Below are 26,516 nucleotides of genomic sequence, written 5' to 3'. Positions count from 1 at the left end.
TCCTAGCTACTCAGCAGGCTGAGGCAGGAGGATTGCTTGAACTTGGGAGGCAGAGGTTGCAGTGAGCTGAGATTGTGCCACTATACTTCAGCCTGGGTGACAGAGTGAGACTCCGTCTCAAAAAAAAAAAAAAAAAAAGAATTACATCATGGAAAATGGGGTATCCATCCCCTCAAGCTTTTATCCTTTGTTACAAATAATCTAATTACACTGTTATTTTAGAATGTACAATTAAATTGTTACTGACTATAGTCACTTTGTTGTGCTATTAAATACTATGTCTTATTCATTACAGAGAAAAATCAGAAAAATATTGCTTGGTAACTATTCTTTGTGGTGGGGGGGGTAGAGGTAGAGAAAAAGTCTCAAGTTTAAAGTCAGTCCAAAGTACTTAGCTTGTGTGACAGTTAATGGAGAAGCTAAACATTACAGGGAACATATAAAGAGTGTTTGGGAACAGTAGAGGACAGGGTGTGGAAATGTGTCAGGTTTGGCATGGCAGGCAGGCACCTAGGCCAGCGGTCCTTTAACAAGAAATGTACATTGCAGGGGGAACGGTGGCTCACGCCTATAATCCAGCACTTCAGGAAGCTGAGGCAGGTGAACTGCTTGAGCCCAGGAGTTCTAAGACCATCTTGGGCAACATGGAGAAACCCTATCTCTACTAAAAATATAAGAATTAGATGGGTGTGGTGGTGTCCTCTGTAGTCCCAGCTACTCAGTAGGCTGAGGTGGGAGGATCTCTTGAACGTGGGAGATTGAGGCTGCAGTGAGCCACGATCACACCACTGTACTCCCGCCTGGATGACAGAGTAAGACCCTGTCCCAAAATATATATATATGTACATTGAATGTACCCCCAATGTAAACATACCTGTTTATGGCTGGGCATGGTGGCTCACGCCTGTAATCCCAGCACTTTGGGAGGCTGAGGTTGGTGGATCACCTGAGGTCAGGTGTTCAAAGACCAGCCTGGCCAACATAATGTAAGGCCATCTCTACTAAAAATTAAAAAAAATAAAAAAAATAAAAATAGCTGGGAGTGGTGGCAGGCGCCTATAATCCCAGCTACTCAGGAGGCTGAGGCAGGAGACTTGCTTGAACCCAGGAGGCAGAGGTTGCAGTGAGCCAAGATCACGACATTGCACTCCAGCCTGGGCAAGCAGACCAAAACTGTCTCAAAAACAACCAAAAAAACCCCCAAAATCCCATATCTGTTTATAAGTTATCTATATGATCCTCAGATGAATACATTATGGAACAAAAGTACTTTTTACACACCATAGAAGTTCTAATATTTCCTTCCCACAATCTAAAGGGCTGTATCTCATACTCTTAAGAATATGCAAATCCTGCTTTGTGGACCACTGATCTGTCAAGATGATGGCTTTGGGACCAAGATATTCAATCTCTTGAAACCTCAACTTACTTCCCTGTAAAATGACAGCTATTTTCCTCACAGAAGAAATTCTACGTATGTATAAGATTCTTTGTATATATACTGATGTCAGCACAATAACAGCACCGGGGGTCAGAAATGCTATCCACACCCCCACAGCCTATCTTCTCACCAAGCCTCTTGCCCCAGCCTCTATTTGTTTAAAATTTAAAAATGGAAAATACTTTGTTTCTTGTATAATTGTAACGGTGCAGGGATGCATACTTGGCTCCCTCCCCGTTCTGATGAGGTCCTTGGCCCTCTTACCTGGGAAGAATGGGGAAAGGGGCCCCGGAAGCGTGGTGAGCTTACGGAATAAATATCGTGGCCCCAAAGAGTTTTGCAGAAAAGCGATTTATGAGGCAGAGAGAGAGAAAGACAGAGAGAGCTCCCACACTGTTGTGGGATGGGAATCCGGAGAAAGATATCCATATAGGTAAAGAGCAGTGGAGTTTTAACCCTGGAGTTATTCTTTTCTCACTCCTGTTCTCGTCCAGTGAGAGTTCTTTCAAACATCCTCTGGAGTGATTGATCTTTGACTTTGATACCAGATTGGCTATCTGGTTCACAACTCTGAGCTACAGAGCCGGCTCCTCCCAGAGCTTTTGGCAGATTTTTGAACAAAGGAGCCCACCTGGATTTCTCTACCTAGCCTGCTCGAGAAACCGCAAGAATTTTACATCTGAAACGCCTCTGGTTCCCGGATGGAGGGGTGGAGCCAAGAAATTCCTGCCTTTGAAATCCCGCCCCTTGCAGACCAGGAAATTGTCCCTCATAATGACTTTGCAGATGCATTTAAGTATCATCCCAAGTAACTTAAGAACTCTTCAAAGGTGTGAGCAAGCACCTTATCTCATAGGTATTTGCTTGCCTCCATCCCATCCCCAAACTGGAGATGCAGCTATGCTTACAAACCGTACAGCTGGTCTGCTTAGGACAGATTACATATCCTCACTAGAAACACACACATCCACACACACTTAACAACCATCAGTAAGGCAAATGACTTTTAACCTATACTTTGTTTAAACAGAGGAAACTTCTTCGAAAGACTAATAAAAGTCTTCAGTTCACTAAATATTAGTGAGGATGGGGGGAGAGATGAATGGGATACATCAAAGATTTCAACTTGTCAATTTATCACTCAAAGTATACACAAGTACATCCTATGAGGCTCTGGGTAGCAAAATATCACCTTACAGCTCAAGATGGTCCCCCTCCAAACAGGGAAATGAGCCATAGCATGCATTTCATGCTGTCATAGAAACTGCCAAAAGAGAATTTGTAAAGAAGTTCATGGCTGTGGATCTCATTTCCTTGAAGAATTAGCTTGGCACCGGTTACAAGGAGTCGCAATGAGAGCCTGACTCAAATCCCTAACTCCCATTGAGGGGGAAAAAAATAAACATTAAAATACAAGACACAGAATTAGTAGCATCTCTGTAGAACAAATAACACATCTGTCTACCTTGGAGATTAGAACTGGATTCTCTATGCTACTCCCAGTAGAGTATAAAAATGATCTAGAGAGTTTAACAAAGAACAGCTAAAATTTAGATTCTGCTTCCATCATTTTCTCTACAGTAAGTTCCTATAAATTGTCACACTTCTGGGAACTGAAAACCATAGGCAAAATAAGCACATATAAGGCTTGGTGTCCGTTTCTGAAACGATTTAGCTGAAGCTAAGGACAAGGTGACGGCAAAAAGCTCCAAAAGCCTTGCCTTCAATTATTCACGTGATCCAATGCTGCCCTCTAGCAATGGGAGAGCCAAATAGCACTAACAAGTCCACTGGTTTCAGGAACTTCAGGTTTCAGCGTTAACATTATTTAACATGAAAAAAGCTGCTGAAAAAGGAGGATGTAGGGGAAGGGTATCCACAAGTAGATAGCAAGAGTTCACCTGAAGAGAAAATGTTCTTTTAGAAAAGTGCTGGGCTAAGTTAACGTAACCCACACCGACTGGACTGCTCTACGTCCTACATCCTCTCCAGTGGACCTAGGAGAGCTTTGAAGACACGAAGGACCTGGGACCTATTACTTCACTGGGCAGAGCTCCTCCCTGTTGCTGAAAAACCTCCCTCCTCCACCCTGACTTCTCTCTTCCATGTTTTAGTAGATGGTGGGGCGGAAAGCTATTAGACCTAACTTGATAGTTCTCGTAACACCCTCCCAACCCCTGTAACACTTCTTAAATGCATGACACAGTGTCAGTTTTTCCTAAGAAATGTAAGAACTAATTTCAAACAAGGCTATAAGAAAACTATAGAGCCAGCTGTCAACCTTGAAATCCAAACTAAACATTTAAGATGACATAACAAACAATTCCAGAAAGGGCTGTGGCTAATAATCCATAGGACAAGACTACCAGGTTTACTCTGCCTTCTCTCCAAATAACAGTAACAATGATTTGAAGTAATAAGCCCAGAAAAGCCTTTTGATTTCCAAAATCACCTTTCCTAAAAGACTTGGAAGTTCAAAGTTCACTATGTGACATTTCACTGCTCTCTTATCAAACCGACTGACCTCCAAATCTCATGAGACTATCTGTTAGCTGATACCCTGAAGCATGGAGAGATCTATGCAGGAAGGGGGAAAATACCCATCAGGGTTAGCTGTGAAGTATGAGAAAATCTGCTTATATTATTTTTAGCTACAGACAGGTGTTTCCAATTTTTCACGTTTAGTCTTAAATGCATCCAAGTTTGTGTGTGTGTGTTGGGGGTGGAGGGAAGAACCACATACACTTATTTTCAAACAAAAGCTGCCACATGTTTATTAAGACATTACTGGCTCTTAAGCACAGCTGGCTCTATATATCATTTTCCAAATATTATCACACATTCCAGAAAGTTTCTGAGACGGTATTATCAAGACAGGCTTCTCTTGTGACTCAACCAGACCTGAGGAAAGAACAAAAGACATTACATACCTGATTTATAGCTGCTGGCCATCAATAAACATGTGCTGGCAATGTAATCTTTAGAGGCAGGATAGCTAAACTGCTTTCCCCTCCTAGCTAAAGCTTTGCCCAAAATGCCTGTACCTTTAAAAATCCCTTTTCCTAATTAAATCCATCTGCATTCTCAAAGTCTCTCAACATTCATTAATCTCTGAGAAGACCAGTCAACTGTGTGATGAAGAGGCCAACTGCAAAGCTCAATCTCAGAACTACCACATCTCAGGCCTGAAAGGAAGCCAAGAGAAGGGACGGATGTTCTACGATTTTAAATACGGGGAAGCGGAATTAATGGCCAGCCCCATTATCTACTCCGTGAAATAGGCCAAACTGTTTGCCATCTCTCAAGAAACATATATATGATAAGAGGATTTAAGCCCATACAAGCCATAGCTATATCTGAAGATCCATCTCTCTGTGTTATTAAGTCTTTTGTGGATTAAACATGTTTGGTAATTACAATTTTGATGACAATTACCGAATGCAATACAGTATTAGATTTCAGACCTCAGAAGAACCGAGCCAGATTGTTGGGATTTGGGATAAGAAATTCCCAAGTAAGGTTCAAGTCCAGCTAGACAGTTCCTGATCTACTTCCATCCCACCCCTCTAAATAAAGATGCAGTAACCCAGGGGCAGAGAAACAAGGCTCAGCTAATGTGCTGCTTCTACCAACTAACAGCAATGGGTGTAACCTTAAAACCTGCAGAATTTGTAAGAAAAGGGTTTTCTTACTTTAAAGTCTCTTTAGAAGTCTGAGTAATGGTGCAACCTAAAAAAGTAAAAAAATAAGTCATCTAAACAACTTTGTAATTACCCACAGTATTTTCGATGAGATCACAGAATGGCACTTAGGAAGATTTTAGTGGCAAAAATAAGTAATCACAGGCAGTTAGGTTCAGACTCCTCCATCTGACAGTCCCGAGGTTCTGAATGTTATCTCAGATTTTTAGATAACATGAGTAAGCTTACTCCAAAGTTTCACGAGGTTTATGAAATACCTGATCAGACATAATCAATAAAAACGTCATCAGTCCATCCCAGCTACTGGTATAGCCAGAAACAGTCTCATTCTAAATAGCAATGTTCTGGTGAAAAATCTAATGGCCTTTGGGTCTTAGAGAAAAGAAATTTTCAGTTGTAAAAATACCAAAGGATTTGGAAGAGAATTCTAAGGGCAGTAAGAATCTGCATCCTGGCTGGGTGTGGTGATTCACGCCTGTAATCCAAGCACTTTGGAGGCCAAGGTGGGTGGATCACCTGAGGTCGGGAGTTCAAGACCAGCGTGACCAACATGGTGAAACCCCATCTTAAAAAAAAAAGAATCAGCATCCTTTTATAAAATACAAACTGAAATAGAACCACACCAAATCTGATCTGAAATGAGACTGATGACATTATCCTGGCATGACCCATTTTCCTCTCAAAGTAAGTAGAACTTAAAACCAATTTATTGTCTGGTATATTCTCCTTTCACAACTATTTGCTCAAAACCAATTTACATTTCTCCTTTTCTTCACTCCCGATTTCAGTTCATTTTGAAAGCAGGCATTCCCTAAAGCATACAGACATAAAGGGTTCGATGTAGCATTCACTACCAACACGGGGAGCAAGGAAAAAGGGCTGTGATTTATATCACAGGTTTTCTACTGAAAGCTCTTTAGCTCTCCCTGAAGATCCACCTTGTCACCTCTATCTTCTAGCAATGATGCAATTAAGTTTTGTTTGTTCCTGTTTTATAGCCAAGTATGTTGGGTAAAGAAAAGAACCTGGACAGCACATGTAAGTTTTGGTTACCTTTATGGTTAATGCCCTTATTTACAGCTTAAAGCTACAGGGAAAGAAACACCTTTTAAAAAGAAATCAATTAAATCTGGTGGAGTAAACTGAATTATCAAATCAGCAAAAGTTAATCTATTGGCTACTTTTCCTCAATTTGACATTCTCAAAATACTGCTTTCCAAAAAATACATATATTCCCCAGGTGAACCTTTCTGCTAGTGACATTTTATGGTATAAAAATACACAAATTGGCCGGGCGCGGTGGCTCAAGCCTGTAATCCCAGCACTTTGGGAGGCCGAGGCGGGTGGATCACGAGGTCAAGAGATCGAGACCATCCTGGTCAACATGGTGAAACCCTGTCTCTACTAAAAATACAAAAAAAAAAAAAAAATTAGCTGGGCATGGTGGTGCGTGCCTGTAATCCCAGCTACTCAGGAGGCTGAGGCAGGAGAATTGCCTGAACCCAGGAGGCAGAGGTTGCGGTGAGCCGAGATCGCGCCATTGCACTCCAGCTTGGGTAACATGAGTGAAACTCCGTCTCAAAAAAAAAAAAAAAAAAAATACACAAATTAAGATAATGAAGATGAAAGTCAAGATGAATATGCTACAATTAATTGTAGAATTAGAAATATATAGTATCTCTTCATATTGTCAGAACTAGTTTATAGGTATCTCTGATTTTTCTTTTTTTTTAAAGACAGGGTTTCACCATATTGGCCAGGCTGGTCTTGAACTCTTGAACCTCAGGTGATCCGCCTGCCTCGGCCTCCCAATGTGCTGAGATTACAGGCATGAGCCACCACACTCGGCCGGTACCTCTGATTTTTAATCATAAATAATACCTACCTATACATCAGGGCCTTGCCCTTTTCATTCCCCAAAGCAAAGTATCCACTTCTAGGAGAAAAATCCATGGTATGAACATGAGAAATATTCTTCTTTTTAATGACTGGGAAGTTTGAAAATACTGTACAGGAGGGAAGATGAACCTGTAGGAGATAATAAAAAGTTTTAAACTGCAACAACTTGTAACTCACGTTTCTTAAATCATCATCTTCATTCTATCTGCTGAAACAAAAAGCCCATTCTGATTGTAGTATACAAGAAAGTAGTCTATCAGTCCAGCAAACTATTCCAAAATTAAGTTTTGATCTTTAATTTTTTTTTTTCACTTTATTTTTAGAGTTAAGAGATACGACTGCAGTTTTGCTACATGGCTCTCTTGCATAGGGGTGAAGTCTGGGCTCTTAGTGTCACCATCACTCCAATGGTGGATACGGTGTCCAATCTTTGGCTTCCCTGGGCCACAGTGGAAGAATTGTCTTGGGCCACACATAACATACACTAACAACAGGTGATGAGCTTAAGTTGGACAAGTTTGATACACATTGTACCCATCAGATACTTCTCACCCCTTACCCCCGCTCCCGCACTCCCACCCTTCCAAGTCTCCAATGTCTATTATTCTACTCGCGTCCTTGTATACACATTGTAAAATTTGATCTTTAATGTGTTATTAACTGAGCAGGAAAGGAGGAAAGAGATAAAACCTCAATACAGCATCTAGCATGATGCCTCAGAGATTCAAATGTTTGCTGAATAAATTCATGAATAAACTAAAGTGAAAAGTACCCACTCTAGCTTAGTGACCACAGTAAAGAATGCTAAAATCTGATCAAAGGAAAAAGAGATTTTTAGACATTATGAAGATTCACCTGGCTAGATGGTGAAAAAAAATTAAACATTATATAGAGAGTCTGATTTTACGTATCTGAAGCCTAGGCAAAGTCGTATCACATATATTCTAATATCATAAAATTGCTATTTTATACTTTTAATTTTCAACTATTGTATATGCTCTTTGCCTTTTACAATTTCTCCTCAAAGAGGGCTGAACCATGAAAATCTAACTCCAAGTGAAACTGTTCCAATTTAGAGAGAGCCAAAAGCTCACCTCAAAGCCAGGCCTAAGCATGAGGAGGAACACACAGGGTCTTTCTCCAGAGTCTACTTCCTAAATTCAAGAGAGTTGAGACAGGTCCTCACACAATTCGTGGTTGAATAAAACCCAGGTGAGGAAACAGTTAGCTGTAGTCACAATTGTTAACAACACTCACTTTCAGAAGTTCTCTAGCTCTCCCAAGAGATACAGCATCTTCATGTTCTAATACATACAACTGTATCACTCAGCTACTCACCTGGGCAGCTTCTCATCCTCCACACTTTTAGGTCAGACTTTATACAATCAATTGAAGTGATTTTCACAGACAAGTGCTAGGTAAAACCCAACGATACATACACCTATTAAACTGGTTTCAGTCAGTCACATATTAGGCCAAATTCCCTCTGATATATACTTACTGACCATTTTGTCAAGAAAATACTGTTTACAGTGACTCTCCAAGCCACGTTCAATTATTCTCAACTTTGCCAGAAGGCAGGTTCTGCCTGCACAGCATGGCATCAATGTGAAGGCAATGGTGCAAATGAGAAGTGGTCTTGACCCATTAAAGCTAAGAAGCTGGCAGTACCCCAATTTGATCTTCCTGTCCGAAGTTCTTAAATACCACTCTCTATACAGGTTCTTCGAGAAATTACTTGGAGTATAGGTATTTCTTCAAGCATGTAGTAAAACAGATTCCTGTTTTACAGCAAGAAGCCACAACACGGATATTGCAAAATTTATTTACATTTAATTTGGGAAGGCGGCTATTATATAAATGTGTGATAAGTACCTTGGCTTAACTGTGTTTTTCTTGGATTACTGTTAAGTTTGTATCCTCCAGGCATGCGCCAACTATGAACAGATGATCCAAAGCATTAGGAGAGCAGACAATTAGGAGAAAAACATTTGCTGCAAGGGCTAAGGAGAAAGCTGTTCTACTTCTGCCTTTGTTCCCACCCTGTTCACCTGATACTATGAAAATAGGTTGATTCTGGTGTATTTTGATTAGGAACAGTCAGAAAACCAGCTCCCCAAACTTCAGAGTCATTCCAGGAATGTTGGTGAGTGAATGACTCTGACGTTTGGGGAGCTGGTTTTCTGACTCTTCCTAATCAAAATACACCGGAATCAACCTATTTGAATTATTATTATTTTTTTTTTAGATGGAGTCTATCTGCTGCCCAGGCTGGAGTGCAATGGTGCAATCTCAGCTTACTGCAACCTCCGCCTCCAGGGTTCCAGCAATTCTTCTGTCTCAGCCTCCTGAGTAGCGGGATTATTGGTGTGCACCACCACACCCAGCTAATTTTTGTATTTTTAGTAGAAATGGGGTTTCACCATGTTGGCCAGGCTGGTCTAGAACTCCTGGCCTCAAATGATCCCCTGCTTTGGCCTCCTGAAGTGCCAGGATTACAGGTGTAAACCAACACCCGGCCCCTGAATGACTTCTTAAAGATAATTATGTTAAACCAGCTGATATGGTTTGGTTCTGTGTCCCCACCCAAATCTCATCTTTAATTGTAATCCCCAGGTGTAGAGGGAGGGAGGTGATTGGATTATGGGGGCAGTTTCCCCCATGCTGTTCTCATGATAGTGAGTTCTCATGAGCTCTGACGGTTCTCTAAGTGTTTGGAAGTTCCTCTTTTGCACCACTTCTCTCTCCTGCCACCTTGTGAAGAAGGTACCTGCTTCCCCTTCCACCATAATTATCAGTTTCCTGACTCGTTCCAAGGCATGGGGAATGGTGAGTTAATTAAACCTCTTTGCTTTGTGAATTACCCAGTCTCAGGTCACATTCTTTATAGCAGTGTGAGAACTAATATACCAGCTTTTTATTTCCAACCGAAGTTGGGGGAAAATGGTCTCCTAATTTGGATTCATGTATAATGAAATCAATTGCTAATTACAAATAAGAGCAAAAAAATAGAATAATAAATAAGACATACCATTGTATAAGAGTGTAACTAGATTTTTTTTCTGAGACACAGTTTTGCCCTTGCTGCCCAGGCAATGGCACAATCTCAGCTCACTGCAACCTCCGCCTCCCAGGTTCAAGTGATTCTTCTGCCTCAGCCTCCCGAGTAGCTGGGATTACAGGCATGCACCATCACACCCAGCTAATTTTGTATTTTTAGTAAAGATGGGGTTTCTCCATGTTGGTCAGGCTAGTCTCAAACTTCCAACTTCAGGTGACCCGCCCGCCTCAGCCTCCCAAAGTGCTAGGATTACAGGAGTAAGCCAACATGCCCAGCCTGTGTAACTGGGTTTTTTTTACCAGAAGGTGGCTACTTATTTTTGTAGATAAATAGACAGAACACAGCACCAGAAAAATTGTGGTAAATACACACACAGTCTCTGATGTAAATGGAATTCCTCTAGACCATGGTGCCACCAATGCAACAAATAACCTACAAAACCATACACAGGGCCATGCAGTCACACAATGGGACAGCGTGTCCTTCTGGTGAAAGATAAATGCCAACTTATAGAAAACTTATTTTTAAACTTAAAATTCATAGAGGCAGGGTCTCACTATATTGCCCAGGCTGGTCTCAAACTCCTGGCCTCAAGTGATCCTCTTTCCTTGGCCTCTCAAAGTGCTGGGATTAAGGTGTGAACCACCACACCTGATCTATTTTTAAACTTTATCTCTGCAACAGACAGGGAATATCAGGGAAAGGAGGGGGGTTGTTTACAATGTCCTCCTAAGAGATCAGTAGTAACTACCTGCTAAATTCCCCAGTGTACTCTCTCACTACATTGTGAATCCTCCCTCAGGCCAATGATCCCACCTGGTTAAAACTATGCTGTGTTCTGACATCTATTTATAGCCCCCTTATTAGCACTAGGTGATCCCACCGCCTCAGGCTCCCAAAGTGCTGGAATAACAGGCATGAGCCACAGTGGCCAGCCTTCTAATACCATTTCTATCATGACAATTAAGCGTCCAGATATCAAAATTCAAGAAGTAAACACTCACTTATCCTTGATTTAATAGGTAGAAGTTCCATGATGTTCTACGACATCCAAAATTGTAGACGTAATAGGAATTTGACTTCTGAGTCTCCTACTAGTGCAACAGCTTAGATTTAAATTCACAGTGCTTTGTACTGGGATGACAAAACTAACTGGATCATTAAAAGGGATTGCATTTAATGATACTAACAATGTTCTACCAAGGCATTATGGAGCTGCTATGCCTGGCTTCTTTCCATTAGATATTATGGTTGACTGCCATTTAAAAACTGAAATTTGGCTGTTACTAATGAATTCCTTGTGTGATTCTGTCACAATAAAAAATATATAAATGCTGTCATGATCGCTGAAGCAAACTATGCAGAACTATCATGTGTCTTGCAGAACATATTACGTCAAGAGGAGACAGATCCCATGGTTTTCTAAAACAATTTACTAATATTAAAGTGTTAACAGGTTAATACTACTAGTACACCACTCCCATTAGAGGAGCAGGGATTTTAAAGCTGACTTGAATTAGAACCTTCTCATTTATCAAATGATTCATTCAACAGGGAGGCAATAAAATCCTATGCTATATTTTTCACACTCTTTTTCCGGCAAAACATTTCTTTTTGTGCGGCAAACCACCATGGCACGTGTATACCTATGTAACAAACCTGCACATGTATCTCAGAATCTAAAGTATAACAAAAGCAAAATTTTTTGTTGTTGTTTTTGAGACAGAGTCTTCTTCTGTCACCCAGGCTGGAGTGCAGAGACATGATCTTGGCTCACTACAACCTCCACCTCCCAGGCTCAAGTGAATCTCCTGCGCCTCAGCCTCCACAGAAGCTTGGATTACAGGCACCCACTGCCACGCCCAGCTCATTTTTGTATTTTTAGTACAGATGAGGTTTCACCATGTTGGCCAGACTGGTCTTGAGCTCCTGACCTCAAGTGATACACCCACCTCAGCTTCCCAAAGTGCTGGGATTACAGGCCTGGGAAATCATATGCAGAATCCCAGTATATACCACAGACAACAATGACACTGCTCTATGTGACACGAGTAGGAGCTTAGCCTCCTCCTTGATCTACATGACATATAAAGACCTGTGCAGAATCTAGGGCCCTGCAGAATTCAGTCAGAGAACCAATGAACTGCTAGAAAAAAAATGTGGACTCTAAATCACAATTCTGCCCTTTATTAACTATTTATTTTGGTCAAGTTAATCCTCTAAAGAATTGTTACTTGGCTCAAATTTTTTGTAGAACTCTGTAAATCTTTGTAAACTATACACTCTAATACAAAGCTGATGGCAGATGCAAGGCTTTTTACCAAGTGAGCACAATAAAAATAACACACTTTGTAAAGTGTGTACAATCTGGTAGTATACACATAAGAGCAGCAAACACAATACTGCTATTCAAAATTCTATTTCTTCTATATACTTGGTGCCTTGAGCAAAAAACTGTTAAATGAATGAGGAAATTGGTTCTGCTTGAAGGGTAGGAAACTTCACAGAGATGGGTGATATTTAAGCTGAGCTCTGAGACTGGGCAGAAAAGAGTTTGCCTGAAGCCAGTATCCTTAGAAAGGTCTGCTTACAAGGGTGGTCATCGCATGGTGACAGAGGACTTGACTAGCCTGCAGTTCCTTATACTAGCATGAAATGTTCCCTAAATGATATAGGTAGCTCACTGTGCCTAACCTATTTGTACAAACAATGCAGTTTATGCTAAACACCTGGCTTTTCTTCTGGGAATCTAGAATGTTGGTACATGCTAGACAAAGGGTACCTATATGAACCCCCAATAAAAACCTTCAACAGTGAGTCTTTAATAAGCTTCCCAGGAAGAAAACACTTAACACATGTTATCAGAGCTCTTTTACTGGAAGAATTAAACCTGTCCTGTGTGGCTCCACTAGGAGAGGACTCTTTCCTACGGACTTTACCCCATGTACCTTTTCCCTTTGCTGATTTTGCTTTGTAACCTTTTCACTGCAATAAATTTTAGCCAGGAGTTCAATGAACATATGCAGAGTCCTATAAGTCTGTCTAGTTAGCCACCAAACCTGCAGGTGGTGCTGAGGATTCCTGACCTCAGAGGGTATATTCACAAGCACTACCTAGCTATTTAAATTACAGTACTTTTATACAATTTAATTTTCAAGTTCAACTTACTTTCAAAACCTAAGAATTGCCTCTGTTCTGTGAAGACAACAAGCCTTTAAAAGGTAGATGAGGAAAGAAAATTGTGAAGGAATGAAGTGTCTGCCTTACAAACAGACCTTAACATTAACACTGAAAGAAACCTCTGAAAATGAGAACCACCACTTTAGAATGGTAAGAATGGACAGCAGACCTTTCCTAAAAGAACTGACATAATACAAATGTGTGGCTATTATGCATCCTTCCCACAACCACATCCAAAAGCTACAATACTCATAATTTCTACATCAAAAGAAGTATTTTAAAAACAATTCAACACTCTCCTTTCCTGTTACTCCTCCATGATTTCAACTTAAATTTAAAAATTAACAATGATGAAGGGTATGAAATATTTACCAATCTGACTGCTTCTTTCATTTTTTCTGAAGCAATTGCCAAGATTTCTGTAGTTGGATTGAAGGTCAGAGAAGTAACACCTGTAACCAAGTTCATTATAGCTTTTGTTGGCTTTGGGTTTGTTTCTTGGAGACAAGAATCTTGATTGTATATATTTACCACTCCACAATTAGAACTACAAAGAGAAAAGGGATTAAAATAGATTTAAAAACAAGTAAAAGGGCTTTCAAAACCTAAGTGACAGATTTAACCTTACAAACTGGTATTTGCAGGAAACATATGTTACAAAGAGACCAGCCACAGCCACAATAGCCACAAATGTCCTATAGAACCTCCAACCAAGCAGGTTGAAAACGGAATTCAAATTCTCCCCCTTTTGTTGACTTCTTGAAGGCTGAACTTTACTGACTCTTCTTGCACCCTGTTTCCTTCACAGTCACCTCTTTTTCCACTGATTCTTATCCCTAGGATTCTATTTCCAACCTACTTCTAGTGTCTCATTCATCTCATTTACTCCCCCAGAGTACCTAATCACCCACCACATCCAAATCTGTGCCTTTAGTCCTAATTATGCACTGCACTCCTAATGGTCTGTTGCGGGGGGGCACATGCATATGATCTCTTCTAACACCATCACCCCTTCTCCTCCCCCTCCTTCAATGACAATTCCACTCCTCTGGTTGCATACAGGCCTGGACCCTGAGAATGTGAATGCTTCTCTCCCATTCTCCATCTTCCAAGCACTTACCAAATACATTACAAACATCCTGTGCCTATTCCCCTATTCCCATTCCCACTGTCCTGGTGACTCATTACCTGATGCATGCCTATTGCTGCAGTGACCTCAAGGCTCATCTCCCTGTCCCCTTCTTCCTCTTCTAAAAGCTTAAAGATTTGCTTCAGGTTCTTTAAGAACAACTTAAAAGATTCTAAAGGCTTAAATGGTGTTTGTCCAAGCACATCAGAATTCAATTACACTGAAGAGCAATTAAAACTAAATGAGTTTAAGCTACTAGTATTAGATTGTTTCCTGTATAGGCCCTTGAAAGGGGGACTAATAAAAAGTGATACAAAAAAGAGAGGGCAAGGACCAGAAAAAGACTAACTTCATTGTCTTCACAAATTTGAGTGAAGGTCATTTTTGCGCAGTTTTTCTTGCCCCACAAAGAGACAAATACAGATCTGTCACTGTCCTGCTGCCTAAGGCAGATGGCCTGGTCTCCAAGCTCCACAGCCTAGTTCTACTTGCCTTCCCTCCCAAACCAAATTTGCAAATGGTGGTAGGGATATATATACAAGCAGTTTACCCAGTTTTAACCTTGAGGGAGGGAGTGATCAAAGAGTAGAGAGAATGATAAGTTTCTGGACAGCAAGACCTCTTGACTTCCAACCCCAGGGAGGATTTGACTGAAATCATTTCATGGCTCAATTGGGTTTGATCTAAGAAAATCATAAAAGCATGTTCCTTAAAGTTACAGAATATATGGGTGCTAATTAGTGATTTAGTAAGGCAGCTTAGAATTACTGCCAAGTATCCAACGCCTCATCCTCCTACCCTGCATCTTCAGAATTAAGTGGAACAGAGCCATCTTTTCCCCAGTGTAATAACCAATTTTTTCAGTAATAGCACAAAATGTGTTCTAGATAGTATTTTAAAGTTTCTACAATACTAATAAATGGCATTTCCAAGGAACATGTTTTTTATTTATACCCCCAGCTAGATGAAGAAAAAACGTTTTAGGTATCTTTAAGATTTAAACCCAACTAAAGTTACTTATTCTATTTCCTCATCAATGACAAGAAACTGAAAATAATTATAGGAAAACTTGCTGTGATCAAACAGGTATTTCAAATATAGGAAAAAAATACAATAATATAAGGTAGGGCCAGGATTTTCTTTGCTACAAAAGTGTTCAACTGCAATTATAGTAGGCTCTCCTTACCTACAGGGGTTTGTTCCAAGACCCCCAGTGGATGCCTCAAACTGTGGATTACTAAACCCTATGTGTACTGTTTTCTCCAATACACACATCTATAAAAAAGTTTAATTTATATATTAGGCATAGTAACGGACTAAAACAATAATAATAAAATAGAACAATTATAACATTATAGTGTAATAAAAGTTATGTGAATGTGGTCTCTTGCTCTCAAAATATCTTATGTAGTATTTTCAGATTGTGATTAACACAGGTAACTAAAAACACAAACAGTGAAACTCCAGATAAGGGGGGAACTACTGTGTTGTTATTATTAAACACTGCACAAAGATGATAAAACACAAAAGGCTCAGCTGGGTTCACCAATTTCATATTACTGAATAGTTTATGTATGTACCATCTAGTTTATACTCATGTACCATCTAGTATACTCATGTACCATCTAGTATACTCATGTACCATCTAGTATACTCAATTCCCTATCATATTCTCATCAGCACAATGTGATTAAGGTTACAATAACCTCTCTTTACTTACCCACAAGCAACATACTGTCCATTCCTAGATGTGGCAATGCTTAATCCATATAAACTGCCTTCATCAACAAATCTGTTAAGGCACTTCCTTGAGTTCACATCCCAAACATAAACTTCTCCATCCCCTGAATAAAAGAGCCAAAAAAGAGTTTGTTAATTTTGCTTTAAACTTGAAAGGCAAGTAAACTGACCACTCTCAGTTCCTCTTAATAGTACAAGAGACTACAAATAGACCTCTTATAACCCTCCTAGTTCTGGAAAACTGGACTACTGGACTGAGAATATTTTTCTTTTTTTTTAGATGAAGCTTTGCTCTTGGCACCCAGACTGGAGTGCAATGGCACCATCTTGGCTCGCTGCAACCTCCTTCTTCTGGCTTCAAGCAATTTTCCTGCCTCAGCCTCCCAAGTAGCTGGGATTACAGGCATGTGCCACCACGCCCAGTTAATTTTTGTATTTTTAGTAGACATGGGGTTTCGCCATGTTGGCCAGGCTGGTCTCAAACTCCTAACCTCAGGTGATCCACCCGCCTCAGCCTCCCAAAGTGCTGGGATTACAGGTGTGAGCCACCATGCCCAGCCTAAGAATAGTTCTTGTATACATTCACGTATATATAGAAGAAAACTGCATCAATTAGTCACTAATAGACAATATCTTTAGGTTTACAAGGAAAAAAAATCACAATTTGTTGGTCTGAGTTGAACTTTTAGAAAAAGCTTCTATGTTTCACTCACATAAATTATTGGAGTAAAAAACAAAACGCCACTCAGTAGCATAGCTCTTCCAACATCTATCGACAGTCATTAGAGTACCTAACAGGCAAAGTTAGCAATTTAGATACCAAACTTTTAATGATGATGGAAGAGCAACAAGTGAAAAATGAACTAATCCAGACCACAGGAATTTATAATGAAGAAGACACACACAATTTATCTATTACCAAGTTATGTAAATGATAAAAAATGCTAAATACAAGCTTATGAATAAGCATAAATAGTTTACTATAATGACCCTACAACCGTCTCAAAAGTGGATCCTCACTATTTTACCTCTTCCTTTTCCCAATACCTCAATATCCTTCCTTTAGGAATATAATATCAATGAGCCTCTGTCTCCCAGGCTCAAGAAATTCTCCTGCCTCAGCCTCCCAACTAGCTAGGATTACAGGCACGTGCCACTATGCCTGGCTAATTTTTGTGTTTTTAGAAGAATCAGGGTCTCACTATGTTGGCCAGGCTGGTCTTGAACTCCTGACCTCAAATGATCCACTTGCCTCGGTCTCCCAAAGTACTGGGATTACAGGCATGAGCCACCACATCGGGCCTATTTTCTACTTTTTTGAGACAGACTCTTGCTCTGTGGACCAGGATAAATGACCAAAATTTATTCATTTATTTATTTACAGACAGAGTCTCATTCTGTCCCCCAGGCTGGACAGCAGTGGCGTGAGCACAGCTCACTGCAACCTCTGCCTCCTGGGTTCAAGCTATTCTCCCACCTCAGCCTCTCAACTAGCTGGGATTACAGGCCCATGCCACCATGCCCGGCTACTTTTTGTATTTTTAGTAGGGTTTTACCATGTTGGCCAGGCTGGTCTTGAACCCATGACCTCAAGTGATCCGCCCACCTCAGCCTCCCAAAGTGCTGGGATTAGAGGCGTGAGCCACCGTGCCGGGCTCAAAATTTAAAATGTAAAAAAATCCTTAGCTTCTTTCACGTCATTGACTTACCGGAAGAGGTATATACTTTCTTACTATCTGAAGAGAAGGTGGATGCTGCAACCCTTCCATTAATTTTCATGCTTCCAATCAGTTCTTTGGTCTAAAACCATAAATAATACTTATCAAACTGTTAGAAAGTGTACAGAAGAATCACACACGTAGAGTAAAAACAACCTAGTTCTGTTTTCTAGCACCTACTCAACTTTGTTTTTCCCTATAATCAAAAGGTCCCTCCCAACTGCCTACAACTTCTCTCCAAGTCCCACCTATGCTCCTCTACTTGGAGGTGCAGATTTTAAGGACACACTGAGTTAAGGTTCAAGAGTATCCCTGCACTAACGTCTTGTGCGAGAAGAACACGTAGCAATCATAATGCTTTACCTTCATTGACAGCAAATGCAAATACCCAGCAATGCCATTTATGAGCAAGAAGGACCCATCTGGGGAGACTTCAAAGCTCCTCACTATCTTCTCTTTCAAACCTAAGAAAGGAGATGACACAATTAAATAAAGTTTAAAATAGTTTTCAATAAAACTATGATCTATTGACAAATGAGTTTCTTACCTTTTGAAATATGTAAGTGACTCAAATTAAAGAAAACCCTGGCTCAGACCCTGAATAAGTCTAAACCCAGGCATCACTGACCCAAACGACCCAAACATAAAGTCACTACAAAGCACTTAGCAAACTTCTCTTCTTTATCCTGGTTGGCATTCACCATTTTACTTGTAGGCCAGAGACTTGGGTCTCTAAACTGTAAACGTATCAACTAATTTTCCAAATATACACAGTAATACCTCTAATTAACTAAAAGGATAAATTATATTTCTGTTACAAAGTTCATTACCAGAAGGGAAACACACTGCCATTAGAGACAGCCAAAAACATAAAAACATACATAAACTAGTTGCTGGCCACCTAATAAGCATCCCATGATGGACAGGAGTCTCATCTTTGTAAGCCAAAAAACAAAACTTTTCACAAAATGTCACTTTACTTAAGGACTGACTAGCATCTCTGGATGTGACTCATGTAACCAAATCATAGAAGAGCTAGGTATACAAACCAGTTGACTTATTTACAAAAAGACATGTCTCTTTTTCTGTGCCTGAAAAGTTAATACTGACTATACAAGAAACTCCTCCTAATATTGAAATGCTTACAGAGCCAAGTTACTCATTAAAAAGTTACCTAATAGGATGCGTAAGAATGCATACAACAGGCTATCTCCAAGGGAAGAAAGTAGGTGGCCAGGGAGACACAGCAGAAGAGTTTTCACTATCCATTTGATTGTACATATTAGATTTTTACACTATGTGAATATACTGCCTAGCCAAAAATCTATGTCTTTGTTTTTTAAATGTAAAGTTGCTAAGTTAAAATATCAATTAGAGATAAAGGATTTACAAAAATCTGGTTAAGGACCCTTGTTCTACTACAGGAAAACGCTGATTAAGGCTACTTCCCACTACTTCAAATTGGGCCCCACTCTAGTCCTGCCTCCCAAAGACTATATTCTAGTTCTCTTGCTTGGACTCATGTTCCCCAATATCATTTCAGACACACATTATATTTCCAAAACTGGGGTTACTTCTGCTGATGACCAGTCTCCTTATGATGAAAGGCACTTCACTATCCCTATTAACAATAATTTGAACTCCAGTTTCTGAGTAAACCATATGTAATGACTAAAGCATACTGAAGTAGTTCCAAACATAAGGAAGGTATCATTACATGATGAGGCAAGGACGAGAGGCTTCTTTTAGCACCATGTGAAGCCACAGCTGGAAACCCCTATAGGCTTAATCCTAATAGCACAGTATCAGGCAGTGGAAATGTGAAAGTAGAAAGAGAAAAGGAGAAATACTGGGAAGGAAAGATCAGTGCCATGTCTCAAAAGCAGTTGGTGACTGGACACACACTCCTGCAGACCTAGCAGATCCACGGTAAAGATCACTAACTGTATGTTGGCCATGTACTTTCTCCCAAGAGGGTGAAGACAAGGAGAAGCCGAAGTCCATCACTTTTGATTAGTGAAATAATATGTGAAAATAATAACTACTATATTTTGTTTTCTATTTCAATATGAGAAGATGTTTTCAGGCTTTTTAACTAAGTGAGGTCCATGGACCATAGCATCACCATCACCTGAGAGAATTAGAAATGCAGAATCAACCCACCAAGACCTATGGATTCAGAATCTGCAGCTTAATGAGATCTCCAGGTGATTCACATGCACATTAACGCTGAGAGGCTCTAGCTTAGAGTATAATTAGTTAAACCAAGGATTTACTCAGAAAGTATCATTCAAAGTGTCAGGAATACAAGAAAGCAAAGATTGAAAATGCTGAAACATCATAAATGTTTCTGAAATTGGCCCCATCCACTTTCAACCACTAGTAGAAAAATGATTGTACAGAGCTACTCTTGTCCTTTCCAGCTACACGCATGTGCAGTTTAATAGGGAGAGCACCAGTGACCCGTGCCATACGCCAACACTACCTCCTGAGATTAGCCAGACAACCTCATTAGAAGGGCTTTGGTTCTCAAAGGATGCATGAGGGAAATACAGGAGAAGAATGGGTATGATAGAGGGCACATAAATTTTCACCTATTAAAAAAGCATTGTTTTTTAAGTAGTTCATTCTTTAAAATACAGAAGTACCTCCAAGAGCAGTGCTTTATTCCCTTTAAATATAAATTAAAGTTTTATTATAAATAACACTAACACTAGAGGATATCCAAGTTTCCTGAAGACCAGAGAGGTAACAAAGTTTGTCCAGACAAATGGAACCCAGGTCTTCTAGCTCCACGGCTCATGCTTCGTCTGCTGCAACAACTGCTAACTTTACAGCCAAGTATTTGCAATTGCTTGTCTGGTTTAGGAGGAATATATATTTCCAAACTATGATCATTCCTAAGTGTTCAATAAAAAAGTTCACTGGTTTCATTCAAACGTGTTATCTCAAAAGCACAATGACATTTTCCAAATACTATACCTAAAGAAACTGTTACTTTTAAGAATCCTATGGAGTGAAAAAAGTAGTTGTAAACACTGTTACATAAACTCACCTTAGGGGAAATGATTGGTTGTGTATGTTCAATACAAATCTTACCTCTCACTTGATGCACAGGAATTAACTTTCCAGCTAGCATGTCATACACATAAAGAACCTTGCTGTGGGTACTTGTGGCTAAAACTTCTTCCCCATTAGCACTAAAACAAGCCTTAAAGATTGGAAACCTTTCCAAATAGATGCTCTGGATTTTAGGATTTGTTTTTCCATCAACCTGTAAGGAAGTACAAAATGGTTGTTTTGATTATTTCCATGGACCCTGTATCCTGGTAGTATATGCATTTCACTACAAGCGTTCATTTAAAAATACATATCCAAGGGGCTGAGGGTTGAGTTAAGTAGCCAATGATTTAATCAATCATGCCTATGTCAACAGGCCTTCATAAAAATCTTAACAGAAGGGGTTCAGAGAGCTTCTGAGTTGCTGAACACCTGGAGGTGCTGGGGAGGTGGCATGCCCTAAGAAGGCATGGAGGCTCCATGCTCCTTCCCCATACCTTGCCTTACTAATTTCTTGAGTTTGTCCACCCACAGATAAGGAGATGGAGTCAGCCCCATCCAAATTACATGAACTGGACCAAGTGTTATTCTCTAAAAGAAAACTGGGATACCCTATCCAAAAGGAGATACTGTGAAGCATCTGCAGGACTGAATGGTTACATCTGTAATCATGTGTTCACCATCTGCACCCCTATCAGAGAGTAACATCCTGAAGTGAAGGGCCAGGTCTGTTGTTTATTGTTGCAACCCAAGAAACTGATGAGTACATCAGTGTTAGATGAAGAAACATGGAAGACCCAGTAAAATCATGAGTTCATATAATCGCTTTGCTCAAATAACCCACCAGAAAATTTAAAAAACACGTTTTTGTCGAGATACTATATTCACTAACATGATTAATCATCACTTCTCAATTATTTTAAACCAATATTTTACTAAGTTTTATATTCAGTGGAAAAAAACACTTTCCTCCAAATCCCCATTATGGCTCCTTGTACAATGAAGTCATACAGGTGCATTCAATAAAAATGTGGGTGGGCAAGAGATGGTGAGCTACCAAAACTATGAACAGGCAAGGGGTGTGCAGCTGTGATTGACAACAGTGACAATAAACTTTGGAGCAAGAAGCAAGGGCAGTATGCTGACTGGATGTTCCATTTAGTATTCCCCAGCAAACGAACTCTCACTTCTGTGAGACTTAGCTACACTTTGGGGTATGACATTTTAGCCATGAATATTTTTTTCACTGTTTTGGCATTTTGGGTTGCAAATGTCTCGTTCTTAAATAAAAATAATACATTAGAAATAAGTAAATAAAGATGCATACCTGAAATAGTGACACAGCGTTATCTAATCCAGCGACCATCACAATCTGTGCACCAGGATGGAACTGTACAGATGAGATCCGAGCAGCAGTAGGACGTTCAGCATTAGCATGCTGGCAGTTCTTCATCTATAGAAAATGAAAGCTGGGATTTTATCAATTCAAATGAATTAACATTGTTTTCTTTACAGCACGAAGATATTATCATTTATAATGCAGAAAAAAATGCACTGGAATGGTAAACAAAGGACCACAACTCAAAGAAAAAAAAAGGACCACAGCTCTGGCACCAACTAGCAAGTCATTTTACCACACAAGAATCCATTTTTACCATCTTTCAAATAAAAAGATTAAATCATTAAAGTGCTTTCCACATTTAGAAGTCTGAATGTATTACTCATTCCTGGAGCACTACTATGTAGTCATTTCGCCAAAATACATCCATTTGTGTTAAAAGACTTTGGCTTCTGGGGAAATTTCACTTAAAACGTCTACTTTGGCACGTGGCACCTGTGCATTCATGGCACAAATGCAAGAGGTACTGTGCAGTTGTCCCCACAGTTCTGATTGGCACAGATTGCTTACTTACTTCCTTCTCTTAGGGTACATGGTTCCAGGTTTAAAGTAATGGTAATCTCATGCATCACCTGGACTATTTTGTTATTTATTTTGCTTTTACAGGTTTTCCCTTGAATTTTTAAAATTCAGTTAAAAACAAAAGTATGTGTTTTGTTTGTAACCAATGAAGTTACATTTTTATGGTAACTTACATATTTAATGGAAGTGAATTCACCCTGTGAAGGGCTAAATGAACTGTCCTCATAAGGTAGGAGGAGACAAAACCACTCTATCTCCTAGTAATTTATCATAATAGGTTCCCCTGCCCCATCTAAACACTTATGCCATTGTGTAGTAAGGAAAGATATCTATGTCATAGACAGATCTGTTAATATGACAGATATGTAACTAAAGTACTATGCTAGGTAGGCAATTGGTTAGCACAATGAACAAGCCAGACATGGTGATAAGTTAGAAAGTGAAGAGTGTAGACCACTTTAGAGAAAGTCTTGTCTAAGATGCCATTTGAGCAGAAAGGTAAGAATCAGCTAGTCATTAGGACTGCCTGAAGACAAGACAGGCAGAACAAAAGGGCAAGAGCAAAGGGTCACACGCAAGAAAGGACTCAGCATATTCAAGAAACAGAAAAAGACTTGTATGACTCAAGAGAGAAATCATGGAAAACAGGTCTGAGATGAGGCTAAGGATGCAGGCAGAAGCCAGATTGTAAAGGGCAGTGTAGAATACAATAAGGCATTCAGAAGTTTTCAAAAAGCAAGGAGAAGTGACATGACCTGATACTTTATTTTTATAAGATCCCTCTGGGCTGCTATATGAAGAATCATTTAAAAAGAGGTAAAGTGGCCGGGCGCAGTGGCTCAAGCCTGTAATCCCAGCACTTTGGGAGGCCAAGGCGGGTGGATCACGAGGTCAAGAGATCGAGACCATCCTGGTCAACACAGTGAAACCCCGTCTCTACTAAAAATACAAAAAATTAGCTGGGCATGGTGGTGCACGCCTGTAATCCCAGCTACTCAGGAGGCTGAGGCAGGAGAATTGCCTGAACCCGGGAGGCGGAGGTTGCGGTGAGCCGAGATCGCGCCATTGCACTCCAGCCTGGGTAACTTGAGTGAAACTCCGTCTCAAAAAAAAAAAAAAAAAAAAAAAAAAGAGGTAAAGTGGAAGTAGAGAGCCCAGTCACAAAGCTTCTGCAATATGCCAGATAAGAGATGACAGCAGTATGGACTAGGCTGATGCCAATGAAATGAAGATAAACGAAATAGGATTCCTAGAATTATTGGGAAATTTATTTATTAATTTATTATTTTAGAGACAGGGTCTTGCTTTCACTCAGACTAAAGTACAGTGGTTCCATCACAGCTCACTGTAGATTCAAACTCCTGGGCTCAAGCAATGGGAACATAATACCTCTTGAACATTTTTGCAAAAGGAAAAAAAAAAAATTAAGTATTACCAGGGTAAAATGACAGCAAACATATTTAATCCGACAGATAATAGGAATCCATACATCTGTAACTGGGAAACAGATTAAACTGCAGAAGTAAGTAGTTGGATAGGGTCCCCCAACTCCACTGACTCTCACCTTCAAGATTCCTCTTGGAAGAGAAGTTGATGTGGATACGAAATTTCCGGTCCTTTGCAACAAATCATCTTCATCCTCTTCACTTTCATCTAAGTCAAACAAACCCAGAGGGCTGACCTTTAGAATCAATGAGCTGGCCCTTCTCTACCCCAAACTTCTATGAATATATTTTCAACATCAACTCCCTTTCCAGCCTCCCAACCTCAATTGCTTTTTTTTAAAAAAAAAATGAAAAAAAAAAAACCGCAAAAAAAAAAAAAAAAAAAAAAAAAAAAAAAGGAATAAAGAAACACTTAAAGGAGAAAAAAAAGATGACACGAAGCTTAACATCCATAGTTAAAATCAAAGTTTAATTCTGGAATGAAAGACTAACACATACACAGATGGTTACTAAAACAAGATGAAGTGAAATAAAAGTTTAAAGCCAGCATTTCATTTAAAAGAGCAACTCATAATTATGGCAAAATTGGCAATATGTTGGCTACTGATCTGGCTTAACAACTCACATGAAAAAGAACTAGAACTTTTAGCTGACTAAAAGACCAATGTCAGCAATCTATGTTTCAGAACTTCAAAAAGAGCTGATAGGGCTGCTTTTCCCCTGGAGATGACTGATGATTCCAGGGGAGACAGCTAAGAAGCTGGGCAAACTTAAAACATTTGTGGAGCTAAGAAAGCAAGAGCTAGCTCTAAACTTCTTGACAGCATCTGGTAAACAACCGGATTTTGAATTGGGGCCACAAAAGGCTACCCCTAGGATTAAAGGTGAAATCAGAATTATAAGAAAATCTTCCAAATACTGAAACTCAGCTTTGAATCTTTACAATTCCTCATTAAAATAAGATGTTCTGGGATTGCCAGTGTCCCCTGCCAAGCTATCTACCTAGAACTAAACATATACACCACCATTCTAGATCTAATTAATCTACATTATTTTTAATATGCAATGTCCAGCAATATAACCAGGCAAATACTGACAAGGTAACTTGACTAAAAACAAGATTCCTTCAAGCTCTAAAAGCAACTGGCTAGAAAAAAGATGGTCAATCTCTACTTAATAACAGATTGTCTTTTCTAACAGAATTATATAAAACACTGGCTCTTTGCATGGACTCCCTGTATTTACATACCATGAGAACTAACAGGGCAGGGAGAAAGGGGACAGAAGTGGTGGTCATAATCAAATTGAAGCTCATCAGACATCAAGGATGCTAAGGAAGGAGCTCCTACATGATGTAAGAGGACATACTCTGGACTCTCAAGATTTCAGAGGTTAATTTCAAGTCTAAAATGTGTAACTCCAATCACACAAACCAGATTTTAGCTAAGCCATCCATATTTATAAAAGCTAAACTCAAAAGACTGAAAAAGAAGAAAATAGCTACAGTACAAGCTAAACTTAAAACCTACAATCAAAAAAGATTTTTGGGGGTTTTTTTGAGACAGGGTCTCACTGTCACCCAGGCTAGAGTACAGTGGCACCATCACAGTTCATCGCACCCTAGACCTCCTGGCTCAAGCAACTTCCCACCAGCCTCCTGGGTAGCTGGGAATACAGGAACACACCAACACGTCTGACTAATTTTGTACTTTTTGTAGAGATGAGATTTCGCCATGTCACCCAGTCTGGTCTTGAACTCCTGGGCTCAAGCAATCCACCAGCTTTGGGCTCCCAAACTGCTGAGATTACAGGCATGAGCCACTGTGTCAGGCAAGAACTACCAGGTTTTAATGAGCTTCATAAGAACGTTCAAATAATAACAAACAGGAACAAGGACTTACGTACTAATTTAAACAGAGATATCGACACTCACCATCTGAAGATGATTTCCGCTTATTAGTCTCTGCCCAGGCAGGTACTCCTCCCATGGCATGCTGGAATCTAAGCAAAAATATATGAAAAATAAATTTATGGCAACCACTACATGTCCATAAAGCTTGATACAGTTAAAGCAAATAATTTGGATCACCCTGTATAAAAACTCTTCCAAAGAAGTAACTATCTTTAGGAACAGAAGTTATTACCTTTACTCACAGAGAACAGTCCCCACCCGCCTATATTGGAAACTTTCATGAACCTCTGCCCACTTAAACTAGTCCTG

The 26,516-nt window shown here is 39.8% G+C and overlaps 1 protein-coding gene across 2 annotated transcripts in view; it reads right to left on the bottom strand.

The window, feature by feature from the left end:
• Positions 1-1,782: 1,782 nt before the first annotated feature.
• The window catches only part of UTP18 (UTP18 small subunit processome component), a 37,472-nt gene continuing 12,738 nt past the window's right edge, over positions 1,783-26,516 (bottom strand). Inside the window, exons 4-14 of one of the 2 annotated variants that reach the window (XR_004269593.1) lie at positions 26,229-26,296; positions 24,415-24,503; positions 22,257-22,382; positions 20,969-21,143; positions 18,233-18,333; positions 17,861-17,951; positions 16,132-16,255; positions 13,655-13,734; positions 7,028-7,170; positions 5,134-5,170; positions 1,783-4,342 (exon numbers count right to left, since the gene is read on the bottom strand). Coding sequence is in view for 1 of the 2 variants with exons in the window: in XM_032280088.1 (XP_032135979.1) it covers positions 5,146-5,170; positions 7,028-7,170; positions 13,655-13,829; positions 16,132-16,255; positions 17,861-17,951; positions 18,233-18,333; positions 20,969-21,143; positions 22,257-22,382; positions 24,415-24,503; positions 26,229-26,296 (1,117 nt within the window). In the remaining variant the exon portion in view is untranslated. Of the gene's footprint in view, positions 4,343-5,133; positions 5,171-7,027; positions 7,171-13,654; positions 13,830-16,131; positions 16,256-17,860; positions 17,952-18,232; positions 18,334-20,968; positions 21,144-22,256; positions 22,383-24,414; positions 24,504-26,228; positions 26,297-26,516 lie in introns of both variants that reach the window. The other variant, XM_032280088.1, reaches the window with a different exon arrangement.

The sequence above is a fragment of the Sapajus apella genome, unplaced genomic scaffold, assembly GCF_009761245.1.
Source record: "Sapajus apella isolate SASKATOON/1434 unplaced genomic scaffold, GSC_monkey_1.0 scaffold12, whole genome shotgun sequence".
In the NCBI taxonomy this organism is placed as follows: domain Eukaryota; kingdom Metazoa; phylum Chordata; class Mammalia; order Primates; family Cebidae; genus Sapajus; species Sapajus apella.
The sequence above is the reverse complement of the archived record's forward strand: the minus strand, read 5'-3'. Positions and strand labels throughout refer to the sequence as shown.